This window comes from Nannospalax galili, unplaced genomic scaffold, assembly GCF_000622305.1.
Source record: "Nannospalax galili isolate Female #2095 unplaced genomic scaffold, S.galili_v1.0 scaffold955, whole genome shotgun sequence".
Lineage (NCBI taxonomy): Eukaryota > Metazoa > Chordata > Mammalia > Rodentia > Spalacidae > Nannospalax > Nannospalax galili.
In genome coordinates, this window is record NW_008336901.1 from 304,964 (window position 1) to 326,356 (window position 21,393).

Sequence of the window (21,393 nt, forward strand, 5' to 3'; positions counted from 1 at the left end):
TAATAATTTCCTGTCATGGATTGAGACAAGATCATGTAGATCTTTAAGGAGTGCAATCTAGGCAATATATTTTAATGTCAGGTCTCCATTACCTCATACTCCTGAGTTCATTTCTTCTCTTGATCAATGCTGGTAAACAGAGTGGGCAGGTGAACTTTACCCTGTGAATTTATAGTTATCAACCTGAGTTGAAAGTGTACCCTTGTTTATTCAGCCTGTATTAACTATTACATTGTTATTCTTGTCCTTTTTGGTTAATATGTTCTTACTATACTCAGAATATGAGCATTATGAATGTGAAAAGTAATGTCAACTAATTCAGCTGTGTTATTTTAAATTATTTGAAAATGTTTTAAGTGAAATGTTAGGCTTGTTCCAAAGGTACTTAGGCAAATGTAAATTATTAACTTGTTTTTTACAGAAGTATTGTGTACCTAATGGTGAGAGCCTGGGTGCTTTAGGATTGTTAAAATCTTTATGAAACACCCCACTGAAGATGAGGTTGAGAGACTTGACTTTTATTATTATATTAATGGTCCCAGGAAAACTCTGTGCAGAAGGTAAAATTAATTCTTAATAGTCTTTATTCTCTAAAATATAAGGATTTTTAGCCACTTGAATGTTAAAATTATTTTTCATTTGATATACAAGGTTTCCTTATACTTTATATAATTGCAACTTTGTGTAACATTTATATAAATTTTTCTTTGGACAAAACTAGTATACTATTTTAACAGTAGCATCATTTGGATTTCAGTGAAATTCCTTTATTTCTCTAGTCTCATATTTGTCTTAAATCTAATTTTATGCAAGAATACATGTTTAACACTGACAGTAGTTGCCTAATTTTAATTTTATGTTCATAAAGCAAACGTTTATTGTGGGAAATTTGAAAAATAAATAATGAAATCATCAGCTAAATTTCTGCTCTTGATACTTTGAATTTTATCCAGGTGGTTCTTCATTGAGTGGAGTTATTAAGTAGTGATTTTTGAGAGGACAATATAGTTGATTATTCAAACAGGGACACAGAGAAAGAAAGGGTTCTAGTGATGATTACGTTGGGAAAACACTATAAATCAAAATGCTCAGTGACAGCAATACTGTGGATTTCCTATTACAGATCCTTTCTTTCTTTCTTTCTTTCTTTCTTTCTTTCTTTCTTTCTTTCTTTCTTTCTTTCTTTCTTTCTTTCTTTCTTTCTTTCTTTCTTTCTTTCTTTCTTTCTTTCTTTCTTTCTTTCTTTCTTTCTTTCTTTCTTTCTTTCTTTCTTTCTTTCCTTCCTTCCTTCTCTCTCTCTCTCTCTCTCTCTCTCTCTTTCCTTTGTGTGTGTGTGTGTGTGTGTGTGTGTGTGTGTGAGGGTCTCCCTAGTCCCAACTCACTTGGAACTCACTATGCAAACCAGGCTGGCCTCAAGATGTGCCTGCCTCTGCCTCTCAAACCCTGGATCAAAGGTGTGCGCCACCACCCCCTGCATGTGTTATTGCAGATCTTTATATGCAGACTCCCTAGTGTGGAAAATGAATGTGAGAGTGAAAGTAGGGCAATCTACTATTTGGGTGTTTAGGATGTTATCAATATTGTTAGATGGTAAGTTTAGTCAGGCAGTTCTAGGCAAGTTAGTCAGTTAAAAACCATCAAGAGGGCTTCTAAATTAAATACCTTAGAGTATTTGTTGAAATGAAATAGCCCATAAATTAAATTATAATTATTTTTTGTTGCATAGTTTAGGACAAATTTCTTCCAAGATGATGAGTAATATTATGCAAAATGATATTAATCTCATTTGATACGTTAAATTCTATAAGAGGATAACTTTTGCATAAGATTAGCTTTTATTTTATTTTTCTAACAAGGAAATTCCTGTTTATATCATCCTCTATTATCCAGGATGGCATAGTACTCTAGTCAATTTTCTGTTATGCAGTTATAATCTTATTTCACACAAGCCAAACAAATAACCTGTTAAAGTTTGGTGCTGTATTTCTATGCTTTTCCCCAGTTGAGAACCTCATAGATAAGAATTGAGTTAATTATATCCTGGATCTCAAATTTCACATCCCCTAGGACCCACTATAAAGTTTTGATGTGCTCTTAAGTTCACGAAGGATTTTGTAAAAAGGATCCTACTTTGTTTTATACTCACGTAATTAAAACATTATATATTTTATCTTATTGTTTTAGTCACACTATACTATTATTTATATTTTGCTTTTAACTTTTTATAGCTCTAAAATTTAATATAGTCATAAATCACTTTGCTTTGCTAAGAAAATTTAAAAAAATATCATATTGCTTCTTTGAGTATTTAATACAATGTATTTTGATCATATCCAGACCCGTTCCCTGATCTCCATTCCCATCTTACTGCCACTGCCCCATTTTATGGCCTCTTTTTTTTTTTTTTAAAGGCCTAGTGCTGTATTGAATCCACTATTAATAATGGTGGGCAGAGATCAGATCAGGTCTTCTTAGCATCTAGAGATAATATGAGTATGTGGGAGGAGGTGTGTAGGCCACATGCAAATATCTCACCATTTAATATATTTGAACATTCATGGGTTTTGGAATGGGAGTCATGATGATGGGGAGAATGTGGTCTTGCCTCAAGTCTCACTCTTAATCTCATTAAAGAATTTAAGAATGGATTTGCACATCGGGTCAGGCATAGAGAACACACACCTGGGAGATACTCAGTACTAGGCAGTCAAATCTGTACAACCAAGGCTCATGAAACATAGTGGAATAAGGGGTAGAGAGAGGGCTAATGCACCCCTCAACTCTTACAGGTGAGGCTTCTATGTACATCAGAGTGCAATACACGCAGAAAGCCTCAACTGGCCAAGTTTTGGAGAATAAGAGACTATAGAATGTAGGATGGGATTCCTATATAGTTCCATAGTTCCATCCATAGTTCAGGGGTCATTGCAGAAGAGGGGATGGAAAGATTGCAAGAGCCAGGGCTGGTTCATGAACATAAAGACGTGGAGGCTTCCAAGCCACTGGAGGCTTGCTTATGTGAGCCTGTGGCAGCAGTGGTATCAAACGTGGGACTCATTTCAGCTCAATGAAACAAGGGCCTAAAAAGGGAGGTGAGAAATAGGTGGTGGGCCAGCACTAGATTGAGAACTATTTGAGACTGATTGCTGCTGGGTGAGAGAGAGTATGACTTACATACAACCACTGGATGGGCTGACTAGACTCCAGTGGACTCATTCACACTGAAGGATGTTTGGGTACAAACATCTAAATGAATAGGACTCAGCATGTATGGCATATTGCATAGGGTTTGGTGGGGTATAGGGGGAGGCATGGATGAGGAAGGGTGTCTGGATGTGAGTGGGAAATGTTATACGAAATTTTAAAAGCTCAATAAAAAAAGAATGGACTCAAATAGGAGGCTTAGGACAATTCTATTATAATTTAAAGAAAAATCCTCAGAGCCTCAAGCAGTAACTCCCAGTAGGTGCCTTGAGGAGAAGAATGGAGAAGAGGAATAAAAGCCATAAAGCCATGCAGGCTTAAAACCAATTAGGGAAGGGAGCTTGAGGGAGAAAGCAAAGAAATCCAAAAAGTTGGGGCAGCCCAAGGCATCAGGGAAAGCATGACTAGAAAAGAAATATGAAAAAGAAAAGAAGAGGTTATGCTTTTCTGAATTCTTACAGAAAGCCTATGTCTGTGACTCTGTCTATAAGCACTATGCTAAGGGGCCGGGATTCCAGGCAGGAAAAATTTGCCATCTCATTAACACTCTAGGTGTTCTGGCCATCTCTTTAGCATAATTTAAGGTGAACTTCCTATCCTAGGGATGGTCCTGTGCCCTGATTATCTGGAAAAACTGGAAAGTTCAGGTTCCATTTAGGTCAGAAGTTGTTATTCTTTTGATCAGTTAATATTATGGGGCATGTTTGCAACTGTGACAATGAAATCAACTCCCTGCCAATACAAGAGAGGGGTAGAGAGAGGGCATGTTTGCAACTGTGACAATGAAATCAACTCCCTGCCAATACAAGAGGGTCAGCACCACAATTATTTGGTCCAAGTAGAGCTATGATGTGAATGAAATACTCACTGAATTTAAAAAGTAAGAACAATGTAAAATACTCTAACATAGTTTATCAAATAAAGCCTATTATTTTTACTTTTATTAATGTGATCACTAGAAATGTTGAGATGAACTCTGACTTTTATGGTGTGTCCGTGAGAGTGTTGTTCTGCAAGTAGGAAAAATACCTATGAATAAGTAGCCTGTCGGCATTGTCCTGAGTTCAGAGTTGCAAGCAGATGTGAAGCAGAGAGGGTGATATTTAGATTGTCACAAACCACTTTTCAATGTTATATAATAAAAATAAGTGTAAACTAAAGAATCCACAACCATTTTTTATTTACAAACATTGTTTTATCACTAGTTCCATGGGTTTATATGTCTTTCCATTTTCAGCTTGAGTTTTCCTCATTTCAGAGAAGCAGTGTGATTTTCCTACTGTGGAAAATGGGAGGATTGCCCAGTATTATTACACGTTTAAAAGCTTTTACTTTCCAATGAGCATAGACAAAAAATTGTCATTCTTCTGCTTGGCTGGTTATACAACTGAGCGAGGGAAACAAGAAGAGCGGATCAGATGTACAACAGAAGGCTGGTCTCCAAAACCGAGGTGCTTCAGTAAGTTGGTACACGGTGTTAGCATGATGCTGGCAGTATTCCAGTTACCTACTGCTTACCTCTATTAAACGTGTACAGTGACTAAACCTTTTGGTAGAAAGCGACAAAATTACCAAAAAAAAAAAAAAATTCTTTTATAAAATGCTGTTATCTGAAATCTTGTAAATTATGTTTTTATATTAAAAAGTCATTTTATTCATTTTTAATAGTACTCGTGAAGAAATAGCTAAATGACACATGCAGCTGGGTTATGTTTGCTAAGCAGAAACTTATTATATTCACAGTTTCCATAGGAAACTAGAGTATTATTTAAGATGTGACTTCAGTAGGGACAAGTCACTTTAGTACTTTTATCATGTGCAAACTCCACACTCCTTTTCTTTTAACATCCTTTAACAACTGAGCTTTTCTGAATTCTGACTTCAAATTGTGAGTAATTCTGTGATGGGTTCATCTCATTGCATCATGCCGTGCCTGTCTGTAAAAGAAAAGAAAGAAAAGGAAAGAAAAGAAAAAGAAACAATTTTTTTACTTGCTGACGATTTATAGAAAAAAAGCTTTTGGTATATTTTAAAAGATGTAAGAGTAGGATTGTCTGTGAAAACTGAAATTTGTAAACACAGAGAGCGTGAATGTCAACCCGATCAATTTTTATTTTTTGCTCTTCCAACTAAGAGTGATATGCTTTTGTGTTAATTTTCCAGTTTAGTAAGGGATAAGCTTAATTTCATCATTAAGGAAATAGGCATTGTAATTTCATCATTAAGCTAAGCAAAGACATTTTTTACAACATAGGAAAATGTACTAAACCTGACCTGAGGAATGGCTATGTCTCAGATGGAAAAGTACTGTACAAACTTCAAGAGAATATGCGCTATGGTTGCACTTCAGGATATAAAACCACAGGAGGGAAGGATGAGGAGGTGGTCCAGTGCCTGCCTGATGGGTGGTCTTCTCAACCAGCCTGCAGGAAGGAACATGGTATGTATACAAGAATGTTGTTCCCTAAAACTGAGCGTAATTGCTTATGAGGGTAATGGTTTTTTATTGATAGGCAGTTTTATTTCATTTAATTCACTTTCCATTATGTCTGCATATGTGAGAAGTTGACATTCTTTTGCTTTTATCAAAAGCTGGGTGTTTTCTTAATCCATCCAGCATGTTCTCGGCTCCAGCAGTTCTTACACTGGACTGATAAAAACCAAAAACAACAGCAACAAAGAACTCAAATGCCAAAGAGAAAGAGACTTAGTAAATGTATTTTGTGTGATACATGTAAATATTTTCTTTATTTTAAGATAATTTGTTAGTATATTATATTTAGATTATACAAATGCACAGAATATGCACAATCAAAACATTACTTCACGGAATTGGAGAAATGGCTCAGCATTTAAGAACACTTTCAAAGGACCTGTGTTCAATTCCCAGCACTCACATGGTGGCTAACAACCGTCCATAAACCCCAGTTCAGGGAATCCGATGTCGTCTTCTGACCTCCATGGGTTTTGCACAGCATGGGTGGACTTACATACATGCAGGCAAAATACTCATAAATGAGTGATTTTTTAAAAATACAAAAACATTATTTTACAAGACTTCATTTGAAAGTAGGTCTTTGATCAAGTACAACAGACAACATTTCAAAATAGAAACTGAGAGAGGAAGCTCACAAGAGTGAAAAAAGAACTACAAACTCAAAGCCAAAGTGGTCTTTTCAATCTGCGACAGTTGATTTTACTTTCTATTCAATCAAATATATTTTGAGGCTTCTTTTTACTACTCTAGGATATTGATGAAGTTATCAAAGTTCAGGAAACAAATGTTTATTTTTTTCAGAAACATGTCTGGCCCCTGAGTTGCAGCATGGAAATTATTCCACAATGGAGAGAACATTCAGAGTGAAGGACAAAGTCCACTACGAATGTGCCAGTGGGTACTACACAGCTGGGGGGAAGCAGGCCGAGGAGGCCGAGTGCCACGCACACGGCTGGTCTCTCACACCACAGTGTGCTAGTACGTGCTCTCTTTTGTTATACCTCCTTTCACTCTGGAGAAATTCATCTTGTGCTGAAGCTTATGTAATTTGTAGTGCGAGTAACATTTCATTTCTCCTGTTTCGCTTTTCATTATAAGCAGTTAATTTTGGTCACTTAAGTTCTCGAATAAGAAAATTTTGTTTTAGCTTATGGAATTAAATTCAAAGAAACCTACTCATATTTATCAAATATAGAAAATGAATTCATAAGCTTATAATTAGGACAGATTATGGCAATTTTATTAATTTCTATTCCAGATTTGGCTTGTCAATAGTTAAGTGAATTTTGTTTGATTAGGAAAAATAAAGTTTTGTATTTTTGCTCATTCTTTCATTTTTAGAATTAATGTGCTCCCCTTTGAGATTAATAGAAAATGGCTATTTTCATCCTGTAAAGCAAACCTATGAAGAAGGAGATGTCGTTCAATTTTTCTGTCATGAAAATTATTATCTAAGTGGATCTGATTTAATTCAGTGCTATAACTTTGGTTGGTATCCAGACTCTCCTCTATGTGAAGGTAAAATTTTAAACTTCATACCTACTTTATCAGATTTAATTTTTATGGCCTCAGAAAAATGCCTGTGATCATGTGTAATTTTAGTCCATAACAATATTTTTTTTAATTTTATTATTTTTATTTTATGTGTATGTGTGGATTGCCTGCATATAGGTAAGCGCACCTATGTTGTGCAATGCCTGTGGAGGTCAGGAGAGGCTGTCAGATCCCATGGGACCAGAGTTATGGACAGTTGTTAGCTGCCATGTGGGTGCTGGGATTTGAACCCGGGTTTTCTGCAAGAACAGTCAGTGTTCTTAACAGCTGAGCCATCTCTCCAGCCCCCATAGCAATATTTTTACAAGAATTTTTGTGTTTTAAATCATTTCTGTTTAAGCAACTTATAATTATTCTATCTGAAAAATTAAGCTTTCATGAGTTTGTAAACATTGTTATAATTAGTATATATACATTTTGTGTATATCTATATGTAATTATATAAACATGCCATGCTTGTGTGGGTGTGTGTACATGTGTGTATGGGCATGTGGAGGCCAGAGGTTGATGTCAGGTGTCTTCCTCATTAGCTCTTCACCTTATTTTTTTAAATTTTATTTTATGTGTGTTCATGTATTGCCTGCATGTAGATAAGTGCACCCGTGTCATGCAATGCCCGTGGAGGTCAGGAGAGGCTGTTGGATCCCCTGAAACTGAAGTTACAGACAGTTGTTAGCTGCCATGTGGGTACTGGGATTTGAATCTGGGTCTTCTGCAAAACAACCAGTGTTCTTAACCAGCTGAGCCATCTCTCCAGCCCCTCCACCTTATTTTTTTGAGATAGGGTCCCTCATTGGACTTAAGGTTGTTGATTAGGCTAGTCTGGCTAGTCAGTGACTAGCAGGGATCCCCCATCTCTGCCTTCCCAATGCTGGGATCACTGGCTCCTGGCACCTTGCCCAGCTTTTACATGGGTGCCGAGGCTCATATTCAGAATCTTATGCTTGAATGGCCAGTACATTATCAGCTGAGTTGTCTCCCCAGATCTTATATTTAATATTGTAAAACCTCCATTATAAATTTTAGAACTGTAGCTTGGTGAAGGCAATTTTTTCACTGGCCACCCATTTCTTAATGTGAAAATTCCATCTCAAAAGCAGTGGAGTCAGAAGCACACACAACTGGAGAATATTATCCTGAAGTGAAAATGGAATGAGGTCATGCAGCTAGAGCTGTCCAGAAATGTAAAAGCTAAGGTTCCATTTCTATCACTGGTTGTATTCAAACAAGTGCTATCATTACCTTCAGAAGACACCAATTCAGTAGCCGTAGACAGTCCTATTACAGTAGAGCAGAAGAGAGAAATTACTGTAATGTGGCAAATGGCAAAATCTAGTACAAAATGCTTGAGTGGACATTCAGCATTTTTATTAGTGCAGTGTGAGAGAATTTTCACTTCTACATTCAAAGAAGTGGCAGATAATATTTGAACTGAGCCTGAAAAATAAGTGGGAATTTGAGGATTTGATGAGGGACAAGAGGTAAAAGGTGTGATAGCCACTATTTTCTCTGTAATAGACGAAATTATGTCATTATTGACAGGCAGGTCAAAGAGATGAAAGTGAAACTTAGAAAAGGATGATGATGGTTGAAATAGATGGGTGATGATGGCTGTAAGAGATTTCTGCACAGGACATCTAATGGGAGTGCCTGAACACATCACAAGTTTGGAATGCAGTGAACAACAGCTTCAAAGATTTTGCAATTTTCTAATTGTTCTCAACAGCTGTGGTTTAAGAACATGGAGGAAAATTGGTAGCTAGTTGTCTGTAACATATTGCCTCAAAAATAATGCCAGACCTACTTACTGCCTTTCTGCACCCCTCCAAGTTAGTCAGCATGCCAACGTACCTGTTATTTTATAGTCAATAGTCATTACGTGTAGCAGGGTAGGCTGAATGATGCTTCCCCTCCAAAAGATATTCCTGCCCTAATCCTCAAATAAGGACAGAGACTTTATGTGGCAGAAGAAACTGCGAGGATGATTAAGGATCTTTAGGTGTGACCATTATCTGAGGTCATTTATTTAGACCCTATATATAATTACAAGTGTTTTCATAAGGAGGACTTGACTATAGAAGAGGAGGTCAGAGTTGTGACAATGGAAAGAAACACTAAAGTGATCCAAAAAAGGGGCTGCGCCAAGCAATCCAGGCGGTCTCCAGAAGTCAGAAGACAAAGTGTCCATTTTCCCTTTAAAACCTCCAAAAGGATCCTGATCCTCTACATATAGCAGTGAAATTGAACACAGACGTTTTTGCTTCTAGAACTTAAGAGAATAAACTTATTTTATTTATTTATTTTTTTTGGTCTTTTTGAGACAGGGTCTCCCTGTAGCCCCAGCTGTCCTGGAACTCACTATGTAGACCAGGCTGGCCTTGAACTCACAGAGATCCACCTGCCTCTGCCTCCCGAGTGCTGGGACTACAGGCGCGCACCATCACGCCCAGCATACTTGTTTTATCTCAAGTCACTACATTGTAGTAATTTGTCACAGTAGTAATATGAAACTAAGAGTGTTTTATAATTAAGAACAGATTTTAATTCAGAAAAACATGGACTCAAGAACAGATCTGACATCTAATACTAATTTGAGTACTTCTAAATTTTAGCTTCTTTATCTATAATAATGTGAGAAATAACAGTCCCTACCTAAAAATCTATTTAGGACTAAAGGAGATGAAGACTATTATACTCAAGGTGGTACCAGAGCATTACTTAGGTTTCTGAAGGCCAGACCTTCAGGTGTGGTTTCACTGGCTGCTCTGCATCAGTGCCAGTGGAGCCTGCAGTCTCATCTAAGGCTTGGCTGGGCAGGGCCATTCCAAATTCATTGTGGGTGCTGGCACCATTCTGTATTCTGAACTCGAGCATCAGTCTTTTGGCTGTTAGCTGGAGGTGGCCCTCTGCCCCTTGCTTCAGGCCTCCTTCATTTGGAAGCACACAGTGTCACAGCTTGCTTCTTCAAACCCGGTAGGGAGAGACTCTTTCAGCAAGAATTGTACAAATTTACATTGCAGGATCATGTAGCATAATCGCATGCTAATTAATACCCTTTCCTAAGGTCTAGAAACAAGTGACAGGTCCAACCTATGGAGGGGGATGCTATGCCAGAGAGGGGAACCTCTAGAGTCTGTCTGCCATATTTTCCATGGTGCTTGAGACTGTAAACATTCTCACTAAATTTTGATAATTTTTTTTTTGGTAATTATAACTAAATAAGCTGATATTTTCCCCAAAGGAAGAAGAAACCGATGTCCTCCTCCACCTGTGCCTCTAAATTCCAAAATCCAAACACATTCAACAACTTATCGTCATGGAGAAATAGTTCATATAGAATGTGAACTTAATTTTGTGATTCAGGGACCCACAGAAATACGCTGTGAAGATGGAAAGTGGACAGAACCTCCCAAATGCATTGGTTGGTAACATATATTTTTTTTAGTTACAGTTTATTTATATGCTAATTAGTGTAATTAATGTATTTCAATATGACTTTTCCATACATATATATGATTATACCTTGCTATTAAACCTTACCCTTACCCCACACTACTCTTTCCATTGGTAACATTTTGAATAAGTGTTTCCTAAAATTCTTATGTGGCTAAATGCTCTCTTCTCTTTAAATTGTACCTTCACAGAAGTAAAGGAGAAAGTAGCCTGTGAGCAACCACCCACTGTTCAGAATGGTGCAGCAAACCCACACTCTGAGGTTTACTACAATGGGGATAAAGTGACGTATAGGTGTGAAAGCGGCTATCATCTCCGGGGATCAAATGAGATAACTTGTAATCGTGGGCAATGGACACTGGCCCCTGAGTGTGTTGGTATGTATGCTATGTTTAACATTGGGAGCTAAGCCCGCGGTGCTAAAAGTTTTCATTCTGTTTAATCTGCTGCTTGAAAAGCTTAGAAACACATGCTACTGGATCTACTGTGTTGGTTTTTTGGGCATACAGACACATCTATAGAATTTAAGCCAATGTAAATAATTCAGAACTAAAACAATCATTTAACTTAAATTAGTGCTAGGCACTGTTATGCGAGCTGTGCGAACCTTATGACCTATGCACTTTAAATGACTACACATGTGTGAGGTTTGTTTTATTAGAGAACAGCGGGCATATTGGGTTAACGGCTGGCCATGAGTGAGACCTACTTCCTCTTCCCACGTCAGCATAGAACACTTGCTCTTGGACCTTGTGTAAATCCTGCTGACATGACTTTTGGATAGGCCATTCTGAACCTTGTACCTTCTAAGAGACTTACCCTGGTGCTTGGTTTTACTGAATGATATCACCAGGCTAAACTATCATTCCTGGTTGCTACCCTTCCTGCTATCTTTCTCATGTCTTGATTGCGTACTGGAAAGAGCTCCCCAAATGTATTTACCTGGATATTTTTTGCATAAGACAAAACCTATGAAGGATGTTAGGTAAATTAACAGAGGAAGGGACCATGTATATAAATATATTTATTTCATCGATGTGGCGTGTTAATTGAGAACAGGGATGCAAAAGAATGAGAAGGAAGAAAATAAGAGTGGCTTAAGGGTCAGAGCAGTTTTAGAACTGGCTGTTATCTTTAGGTCAAAGTCCATCATTTCCTTTTCTAAACATTTCTAGAGTATCCTCATCACAGTGCTTTCCAATCAAGAAAAGAGAAAAATATGAAAACCCGCTCTTGCTATTTATTCTTGCTTAATAAATTTAAAATGTACAGCTTGGAGAGATGACTCAGCAGTTAAGAGCACCGACTGTTCTTGCAGAAGCCCTGGATTCAAATCCCAGTACTCGCATGGCAGCTAACGCCCATCCTTGACTCCAGTTCCAAGGGATCAAGCACCCTCTTCTGGCCTCCACAGGCATTGCACAACATGGGTGCACTTACGTATATGTGGGCAATACACTCATACATATTAAATAAATCTTAAAGACTTAAAAATTGAATAAAAAATTAAAAAGTAGTTAAGCTGAACTTGTTTTTAATTTCTAATGAACTTAGAAACAATTGAACTAAATGATTCAGCAAAAAATATTGTTACCATAGTTTGGATAACTATATATTATACTGTTATGAGTTTATTAAATTTTTATATAATCTCTTTTAGAAAGTAATGAGAACTGTAAGCCTCCACCTGAGGTTGCAAATGGGGTTGTGGTTGGTGGGTTATTGGCAAGTTACACAACAGGATCTTCAGTGGAGTACAGATGCAACGACTATTACCTATTAAAGGGATTGAAAACATCTCATTGCGAACAAGGAAAATGGTCATCTCCACCTGTTTGCCTGGGTAAGAAGAATACATCGAATTTATTTTAGTATTATATTTATATTTTTATAATGTTTACAGAATGGAAATGATTTTGCATACATTTCCCCCACATTTGTTTAAGTAAAAGACATGTATCTTATAGCCTAGAGCTACTTTCATTTTTTGCTTATTGTTTTTATTGTAGGAAAATACACATAGCACATAATTGATCATTTTAAGCATGGTTAGCATAAAATTCAATGGTGTTATGTGTATTTAAACCTCTGTGTTTTCCTCCAAACTGAAAATTTCCCCTCCTTGTAGTCTTCAGTATCTGCTTGTGTCGCCCTCACTCATACTGTCATTCAGAGCGAAGGGAGATCACACCAGAGCACACTGCTGATGACGTCTGTGCAATTGCTTCTCTACATCCAATGACCACGTTTGTTACACCTTGAAAATTTACTTGAAATAACTATTGTTGATGACTTAGATACACAGGTATGACAAAGTGATGACACGCACAAATACATCTATGCAGCACAAAGGTGCTGTGACAGTGCATGGTACTTGTTTTCTCCACTTAAAGTATAAACATGGTTTGACTTACTTCTAAATGTGGTTTCATGTCTGAATGAATCCATAGTGTTTGTGCACCATAAAATAAAATAATCTTTCTATTGATGTATATTCAGTGTTTAACATTTTTATAATGTTTTCAGATTTCCTGAACTGGAATTTTCATACCAAAGACATCTGAATTTTTAGTTTTTTCTTTTCTTTTATTATCACTGTTCTTCTTCTTGGGTAGTGGGGGGCAAGGTATCTTAGACCAGGCTGGCGTGGAACTTGCTGTCTAGCCAATGATGACTTTGAACTTTCAATGCGCTTGTCTTCACCTACCAAGTGCTGGTTTATGTAGTGCTGAGGATCGAACTCAGGGCCTTGTACATACTAGGCAAGCTATCTACCAACTGAGCCACATCTCCAGCCCCTTAGGTTTCTTTGAATTTTTGTGATTTTCATACAATATATTTTGTGGTATTTAGATCCCCTCCCTACCCACATTTCCCCAATTGCCCCACCCAACTCTATATGCTCCACTATATATACACAATATACTCTATACAGTCTGATCTTTGTCCTCATGTGTCTGTCCCTCAGCGTGGGTTCATCCACTGGAAATTGGTCAACATACCAAGAGTTCAGTCCTTGTAAAGAGAATGCCTCTCCTGGTCCCAGCAGTCATCAGTTGCCAAAAGTTCCCCAGGTTGGGTTGGGATTTCTTACCCACTTCCCCATGTCCATGCTGTTTTTTTTCTAGTTTGAGCTTGTACATGGAACTTGTGCATGCTGTCACCATTGCTGTGAGTGTGTAAATGAACAGCTGCCTGGAAACTCTGTTTCCTTGTGATCATCCACCACCTCTGGATCTTACAATCTTTCTGCTCCCATTTCCACAATGATCCCTGAGCCTAGGGAGGCAGAAGTCGGACGTAGGTGTCTATTCAGGGATTAGCACTCTGTAGCCTCTTCTCCTCTGCACACTGGCCAGTTGTGAGTTTCTGTGTTAATCACCATCTGTTGGATAAGGAAACCTCTCTGGTGAGAGTTGAGAGATATATTCATCTTATGTGTACAGGTTGCATTGAAGATGTGTCACTTAGGGCTAAGTGTCTCAGACTTACTCTCTGTGCTTGACCAGTTTTGGATCTCAGTATTAGTTGCAAAAAAGAAGTTTCTTTGATAAGTGGTGAGAGGTACACTTTTCTGCAAATACGGGAATGCATATTTAGGATATAATAAGTAATTACATTGGTCTAGGGATGTGGCCACAGTAGGTTTTTCTTTAGAATCCATGGCCTCTCCTGCCATGTGTATTTGCCTATGTATATAGTATCACACATAAGTTCCCTCCCATTGAGTAGGGAGCTTACATGGTATCCTCTGATATCATAAGATCTAGTCTTCAGGGAGGAGGCTTCCAGGTCAGTTCAACTCAATTATTCTAGGTCCAAAGTATGTCCTGTCTTCATCAATAAGGGCCTTACCTTCAAGGTAAGGAGGCAATCAAGGGTTGTGGCAATAGCCTTTGTGATTTTGGGGGTCTCTTAGACTGCCCAGACCAACACCTCGAAGGGCCGCTTCTCTTGCCCCGCACTGTGCTTTTGGTTATATAACCTTCACCTATCCCTATGTCCTTTACACATATTGTGTGTGTACGTTTCAGTAGGACTGTGAGCTAATACAGTTCCCTCTGGTGTTTTACATAATCTAAACATTATTATCTCACCTCTCACTCTTTCTGTAGGACCCTCCCTACTCCCTCTTCAGTTAAAGAATTCCCATTTTCCACATCTTCTTTATAACACCTGGCTCCTACTATCCCCCTCTCTCAAGCTCCTTTTTCCCCTTTGCCCCATGTTGCCTTTCTATTTTCCTGGCTCCTGTGGTCACATCAGGGCATTTATGCACATCTAAGAATTGGAGCTAAGATTCACAAATGAGAGAGAACATGCCTCACTCATTTTTCTGAGTCTGTATTACTTCACTTAGTATAACAATTTCTAGTTCCAGCCATTTATCTGCAAATTTTACAATTTTGTTTTTCTTTCCTGCTGTCTAGAACTCCATTGTGTAAATGTACCACAGTTTTATTATCCATTCAGTTTAAGGACATTTAGGTTGTTTTCATTTCTTCTTTTTTCCCAATATATACTTTTAATTGAATTTTTTGCATTTCATACAATGCATCTTAATCATATTTAAGGCCACCCCCCACTATCGTATGCTCATGTCCCCCACCAACACCAGATTTCATGCATACTGTCATATATGTTAAGGCATATCAAGTCAATATTATGTCCCCTGACATCCCTTGGTATGAGTTCATCCCCTGGAGCGTGGTCAGCCTACCCAGCATCATTCCCTTAAAGAATTCGTTCACCCAGCAGTGATCAGTTGCCAATAGTTCCTCTGATATGGTTGGATCTTCTTACCTGTTTCCCCACTTCTATGCTTGGTTTTTGTCTGGTTTGAGTTTGCCTGGGTCTTATGCGTGGTGTCACCTTTGCTGTAAGATCATATATGCAAGTTCCTAGAAGCCTGGAAAACTGTTTCCTTGTGGTTATTCACCATCCCTAGCTCTTAACAATCTTTCTGCTCCCTTCTGCCACAGTGGTCCCTGAGCCCAGGGTGGATAAGGTTCAATATAGGAGTCCTATCTAGGGATATGCACTCCGCAGTTTCTTATTTTCTACATTTTCGTCAGTTGTGGCTTTCTGTGTTATTCACCTTTTGTTGCATGAGGACGTGTCACTGGTGAGAGCTGAGAGGTGCATTAATATTCTCTCTGCCCCATGTTTCTCTATGTTCCATGAGCCTTAGGTGTAGAGGTTTCATTTTAGATGTGTCACTTAAGGTTGGGCATCTCACTGACACTTATGCTCCCTGACCAGTTGTGGAACTCTGTAATAGTCTCCATTTGGTGCAAAAAGAAGCTTCTTTGATGAGTGGTGAGAAGTATACTTGTCTGTAAATATAAGGATGCATATTTATCATATAGCAAGAAGTTACCTTTGTCTAAAGATGTGATAGAAAATGTTTTTTTCCTAGGATCTATGACCTCTCCTGCCATGTGCATTTGGCTATGTTTATAGTATCATGCATGAGTTCCCTCCCATCGAGCAGGTTTTAAGTCCAATTAGATAGCTGTTGATTACCCCCAAGATAAAAGTGCCACTACTGCACCGATAGAGACAGTTTGCTGTATCAGTCATAATTGTGGTTATTAGGCTTTACAGCTGGATTGACTCATTGATAGACTTTTTTCTTCTTTAGCAGTTTGTATAATATGCTCCAATTCTACAAGAGCCAGTCTTCAGGGAGGAGGATTCATTGTTAGTTCCAGCTTGCTCAGTTGCTCCAAGTCCTGTGTCTGAAGTATATCCTATCTTCATCAATAGGGTCTTACCTTCAAGTTCCGGTAGGCAATCAAGGACTGTGGAAATAGCCTGTATTATTTTGAGAGTCTCTTTGACTACTCTGACCAACAACTCAAAGGGAGGTTTCTCCTGCTGGCATTGTGTTTTTGCTATATAGCCTTTGGTCATACACGTGCACTCATGTACAGATATTGTATGTGTATTTTTTTTTCAGTAGGACTCTGAACTAATACATTTCCTTCTGGTTTTTCACACCGCTGAAGTATTGTTTGTCTCTCCTCTCACTCCCCCTGTACAACCCTCCCTACTCCCTCCCCAGTTAAAGTACTCCCATTTTCTCCATTTCCCCCTTGATAACACTTGTCTCCTATTATCCTCCTCTCTTGGGCTCTTCTTCCCCATTGCCCCCATGTTTTCTTTCCATTTTCTTGGCAGTCACATCAGAATATATATTCGCATCTAAGGATTTGGAGCTAAGATCCATAAATGAAATGGAATATATATCACTTGTTTTTCCGAGTCTGTGTTACTTCACTTAGTATAACAGTTTCTAGTTCCATCTATTTATCTTCAAATTTCATGATTTTGTTTTTCTTTACCACTGTGTAGAACTCCATTGTATAAATGTGCCACATTTTCATTACCCATTCATCAGATGAGGGACATTTAGGTTGTTTCCGTTTGTTAGGTGTTGTGAAAAGAGCAGCAACAAACATGGCTGTGCAAGTATCTCTGCAGTAGGATGAGTCCATTGGTTTTATGCCTGGGAGTGGTATAACATGACTGTATGGTAGAATTATGTTTAGTTTTTAAAAATTATTTTTATTTTAAGTGTATGAGTATATTGCCTGCATGTGTGTAAGAGCACCTATGTTGTGCAATGCCCACAGAAGTCAGAAGAAGCAGTCAGATCCCCTGGAACTGGAGTTATAGGTGGTTCTTAGCCACCATGTGGGTGCCAGGAATTGAATCTCAGTCCTCTGGAAGAGCAGCCAGTGCTCTTAACAGCTGAGCCATGTTCTCCAACACCTATTTTTAGTTTTTAAAGAGTTCTCCATACTATGGTTGCACCAGTTTGAAATCCCACCAGCTGTGAACAAAGGTTCCCTTTCCCCTGAATCCAGGACAGCATTTGATATCATTTGTTTTCTTGATCCTAGCCATTTGGACTGGGGTAAAATGGAATTTTAAAGTGGTTTTGATTTGCATTCCCCTAATTGTTAAGGATTTTGAACACTTTTAAAGGTGTTTCTTAGCCATTCTTATTTCTTATTTTGAGGGCTCTCTGTTCTGGCCCATAGCCCATCTTTTAATTGAATCAGTTGCTTTTTTGAGTTCTTTCTATATTGTGGATACTAATCCTCTGTTAGATGTGTAGCTGTTGAAGATTTTCTCCCACTCTATGGGCTTCCTCTTCACTTGATTGATTGTTTCCTTTGCTGTATTGAAACTTTTTGTTTAGTGAGGTTCCCCTTGTCAGTTGTTGACCTCAATTCCTGAGTGACTGATGTCCAATTTAGAAAGTACTTTCCTGCATCTATATCTTGTATGGTGCTGCTTATGTTTTCTTCTAACAGTTTCAGCATCTCAGGTTTCACATTAAGGTCGTTGATCCATTTAGAGTTGACTTTTGTGCAGGGTGATAGATATGGGTCTAATTTTGCTTTTCTATATATGGAGATTCAGTTTTACCAGCACCATTTGTTGAAGGTACTGTCTTTCCTCCATTGTATATTCTTGACATCTTTGTCAAATATCAGGGGGCTGAAATTACATGCATTCATTTGTGCCATTGAGCTAAGTGTTGTTTTTTGTGCTAATATCATGCCTGTAATATAGTGTGATATGGTATTTCCCCCAGCCTTGCTCTCTGTGCTCAAGATTGCTTTGGCCATCTAGGGTCTTTTGTGATTCCATATGCATTTTAGGGTGTTTATTTTATAATTCTGTGAAGAATGCTGTGGGGATTTTTATTGGGATTGCTTTTGGTAGGGTGGTCATTTTCACAATATTATTTCTACCAATCCATGAGCACGGGAGGTCTTTCCATCTCCTTTCAGTCTCTTTCTTTAAGGATGGCATTCATTTTTTAGTACTGGAAATTTCAAATAAGGCATTCAACTCTATTTTTAAAATAATATTTTCCTTTTCTAATTGAATGCTTGAATTTCATACTATATATTTTGATCATATTTTGATCACCTTCCCTATCTGCACCCTGCCCAATTTCATGTACTCCATTATACATATAAATAAGTATATGAATAGTATTGATTTTTGACAAGTTCATATATTTTGATGATATTCAACTTTACCCCTATGGCTCTACTCACCACCTCAGCTTTATGTCCTCTTTTTTTATTTTTTTTTTAAAGACCATCAACTCGAATTTGTGTTCCCCACATATTTTTGAGTGTGGGGCCATCCCTGAGTCAGACGGGTTAAAAAAAAAAAAAACCTGACTCCCCCTCTTCCAGAAGCCATCAGTTGTTCACAGTTCCTCAACTAGAGGTAGGGCTTTGTACCTACCTCCCACTTCCATGCCGTGATTTTGTCTGACTTTAGCTTGTGTAGGTCTGGTGTGTGCACTAATAACTAGATTCACATGTGACACTGCCCTGCTGGGGCCAGAAGAAACTGTTTCATTGTTGTTACCCACCACCTCTGGCTTGTATGATCTTTCCAATCCCTCCTCCATGATGATTCCTGACCCTTGGTTGAGAGCTGTGGTATAGCTATCCCGTTTAGTGCTGAGCACGCCAAAATCTCTTATTCTCTCTGAATTGACCAGTTTTGGTATCTGTGATAATAGCCATCTACTTTAAAAAGAAGCTCTCTAGGAGGGCAAAGGAGCCTAGGCCCAGGTTGTGATAATGGGGATCTGGTGGGCCAGTTCTGACTAGCTACGCAGTGAAGATGTGTGCCCTGGAGCTGCAGAGTGTCTAGGGCTGATTCCAAAGCTGAGGAATGGTGACCTGCCTGGAGGGATCTTGCTAACTCTCCCAGCTAGTCAGGTGCTCTCTGGTAGATTCAGTAAGAAGGGGCGGACACCCAAGGAGGGCCCATGGGAACAGGATGGGCTGGTTCTCATTAGCTAGCAGAGAAGGCATGAGCTCTGGTAGTGTGGTCTGGGAGTGATCCCAAAGCAAGAGGATGGATTCTGAAGGCTTTGGCTCATTCACAACAGCTAGTCAGAAGCTCTCCTACAGCTTCAGTGCTGCAGTAGGCCTGGGGGTGGTCCCAAAGCAGAAGGATGGGTATCCTTTAGTTTTTTCTTAATTGTAGAATTTTCCTTCAGATATTTTATTCTGATTTATATACCATCAGGGAATTAATGTTGCAGTTTTCTTAAGTGTTGTAGACCTGAATATTTAACTTATCATGTTGTTGTTAATCTAATAAGCAAAATTATTTTAATTCAATTTTTTAGGCATAATTAGTATTTAGTTTTCTTGGGGCCACAGGCTTGGGTTTTGTGTGTGTGTGTGTGTGTGTGTGTGTGTGTGAATCATTGTTCATCATTTAGCTTTCATTTTCTACATTCATGAGAGCTGTAGCCATATAAGTTATATTAACCATCTAAGAATCAAAGTTATTGTATGGCAGGAATAGAAATCTCAGCTAGAAGAGAAAGCAACCAATCTCGACAATCTAAATTGATGTTTTTTATAGTCAGTGAGGGGTGGGAGCAGACCCTTGGAATCAGTGTTGCAACCCCACTGGTCAGGCTGTAGGGGAGTTTAAGTGTGTTCCTATGTGGAGACAGAGTCTGTGGGGGTTGGGTAGAAATATTTGTAAAGGACTTAGGGCTGACATTGTTTGGAAGGACTTGTTTTCAGAATAGGAATCGATTTATGGTTGTGGGTGATGTGTTCTGGGGCCATATTGTCAAACAAGGGCTAACAATTCTTTGGTAAGGCCAATCAACACGACTGGGGTTTATGACCAGTCGGGGTTTCTGTGCAATCTTCCTTTATTAGAAGTATTTCATTTTTAATTATAGTGTTTTAAAACAAAGTTTTAGTTTAAAGCCTTCTCCTATTTTAGCCTTTTGTTTGTGGTTTCTGCCTTTCAAGTCATTCTGAACATAGTGTGTCCATTCAAATTCAAATACACCTTTCAGCTTTAATTTTTCTGTTGTGCTCATATTTATATGTGTTTTTGATACTAAGTTTTGGTGATGTCACTGCTATTTCATTGGACTGAATTATAAGTCAACTCTGAAGACAGAGACTACATTAAAATAGCAATGAAACAAGAAATTAAAAGGAATAGCAATATTTATAGCTGGGCATGGTGGCGCCGCCTTTAATCCCAGCACTCGGGAGGCAGAGGCAGGCAGATCTCTGTGAGTTCAAGGCCAGCCTGGTCTACATAGTGAGTTCCAGGACAGCTGGGGCTACAGAGAGACCCTGTCTCAAAAGACCAAAAAAAAAAAAGAATAGCAATATTTAAAGAAATGCCGTTCTGTGTCTGGAATAATTGCTTGAAGACATTTCCACCTTGTACTAAGGAATCAGAGCAAACTGCTTAAGGGTAAACCTTTGTCAGTGGGGCAAGAGGGGAGAGCTTTGCCATCTCATTATCCATTGGAATTGGAAGTGCTCCTGCTGCAGATGGTTGTATAAAGCCTACAATCTTTTCTCTGAGTCAGTATTCCAGGCTGGAACCTTTCTCCGTCTCCCTGCCTGTTTCCCTGCTCTTGTGCTGCTCCAGGCTTGGGGCCCTCTTTATCTTTGCCATGATTTCATCTCAGGACCTTTATGTTGATTGCTCCCTCAGCCTTAAACTCCTTCATCAGAAAACAACAAAGTTCAATCCTTAATAGCTTTATGAAGTTTTTCTACAAATGTGTCTCAGTTAGGGTTCCCCCAATCATTTTAGGAGTGCAACCACCTTCCTTTAGCCCTTTGATAGTCCTTCCTTTCCACTACTCA

General features: G+C 38.5%; 1 protein-coding gene across 2 annotated transcripts in view; it reads left to right on the forward strand.

Annotated features, from left to right (window-relative positions):
• The first annotated feature begins 440 nt into the window (after nt 1–440).
• The window catches only part of F13b (coagulation factor XIII B chain), a 41,973-nt gene continuing 21,020 nt past the window's right edge, over nt 441–21,393 (forward strand). Inside the window, exons 1-8 of one of the 2 annotated variants that reach the window (XM_008831573.2) lie at nt 441–560; nt 4,463–4,663; nt 5,459–5,644; nt 6,503–6,679; nt 7,043–7,219; nt 10,497–10,676; nt 10,900–11,085; nt 12,369–12,551. In XM_008831573.2, coding sequence (XP_008829795.1) covers nt 497–560; nt 4,463–4,663; nt 5,459–5,644; nt 6,503–6,679; nt 7,043–7,219; nt 10,497–10,676; nt 10,900–11,085; nt 12,369–12,551 — 1,354 coding nt within the window. In that variant the 5' untranslated portion in view covers nt 441–496. Of the gene's footprint in view, nt 561–4,441; nt 4,664–5,458; nt 5,645–6,502; nt 6,680–7,042; nt 7,220–10,496; nt 10,677–10,899; nt 11,086–12,368; nt 12,552–21,393 lie in introns of both variants that reach the window. The other variant, XM_029562795.1, reaches the window with a different exon arrangement.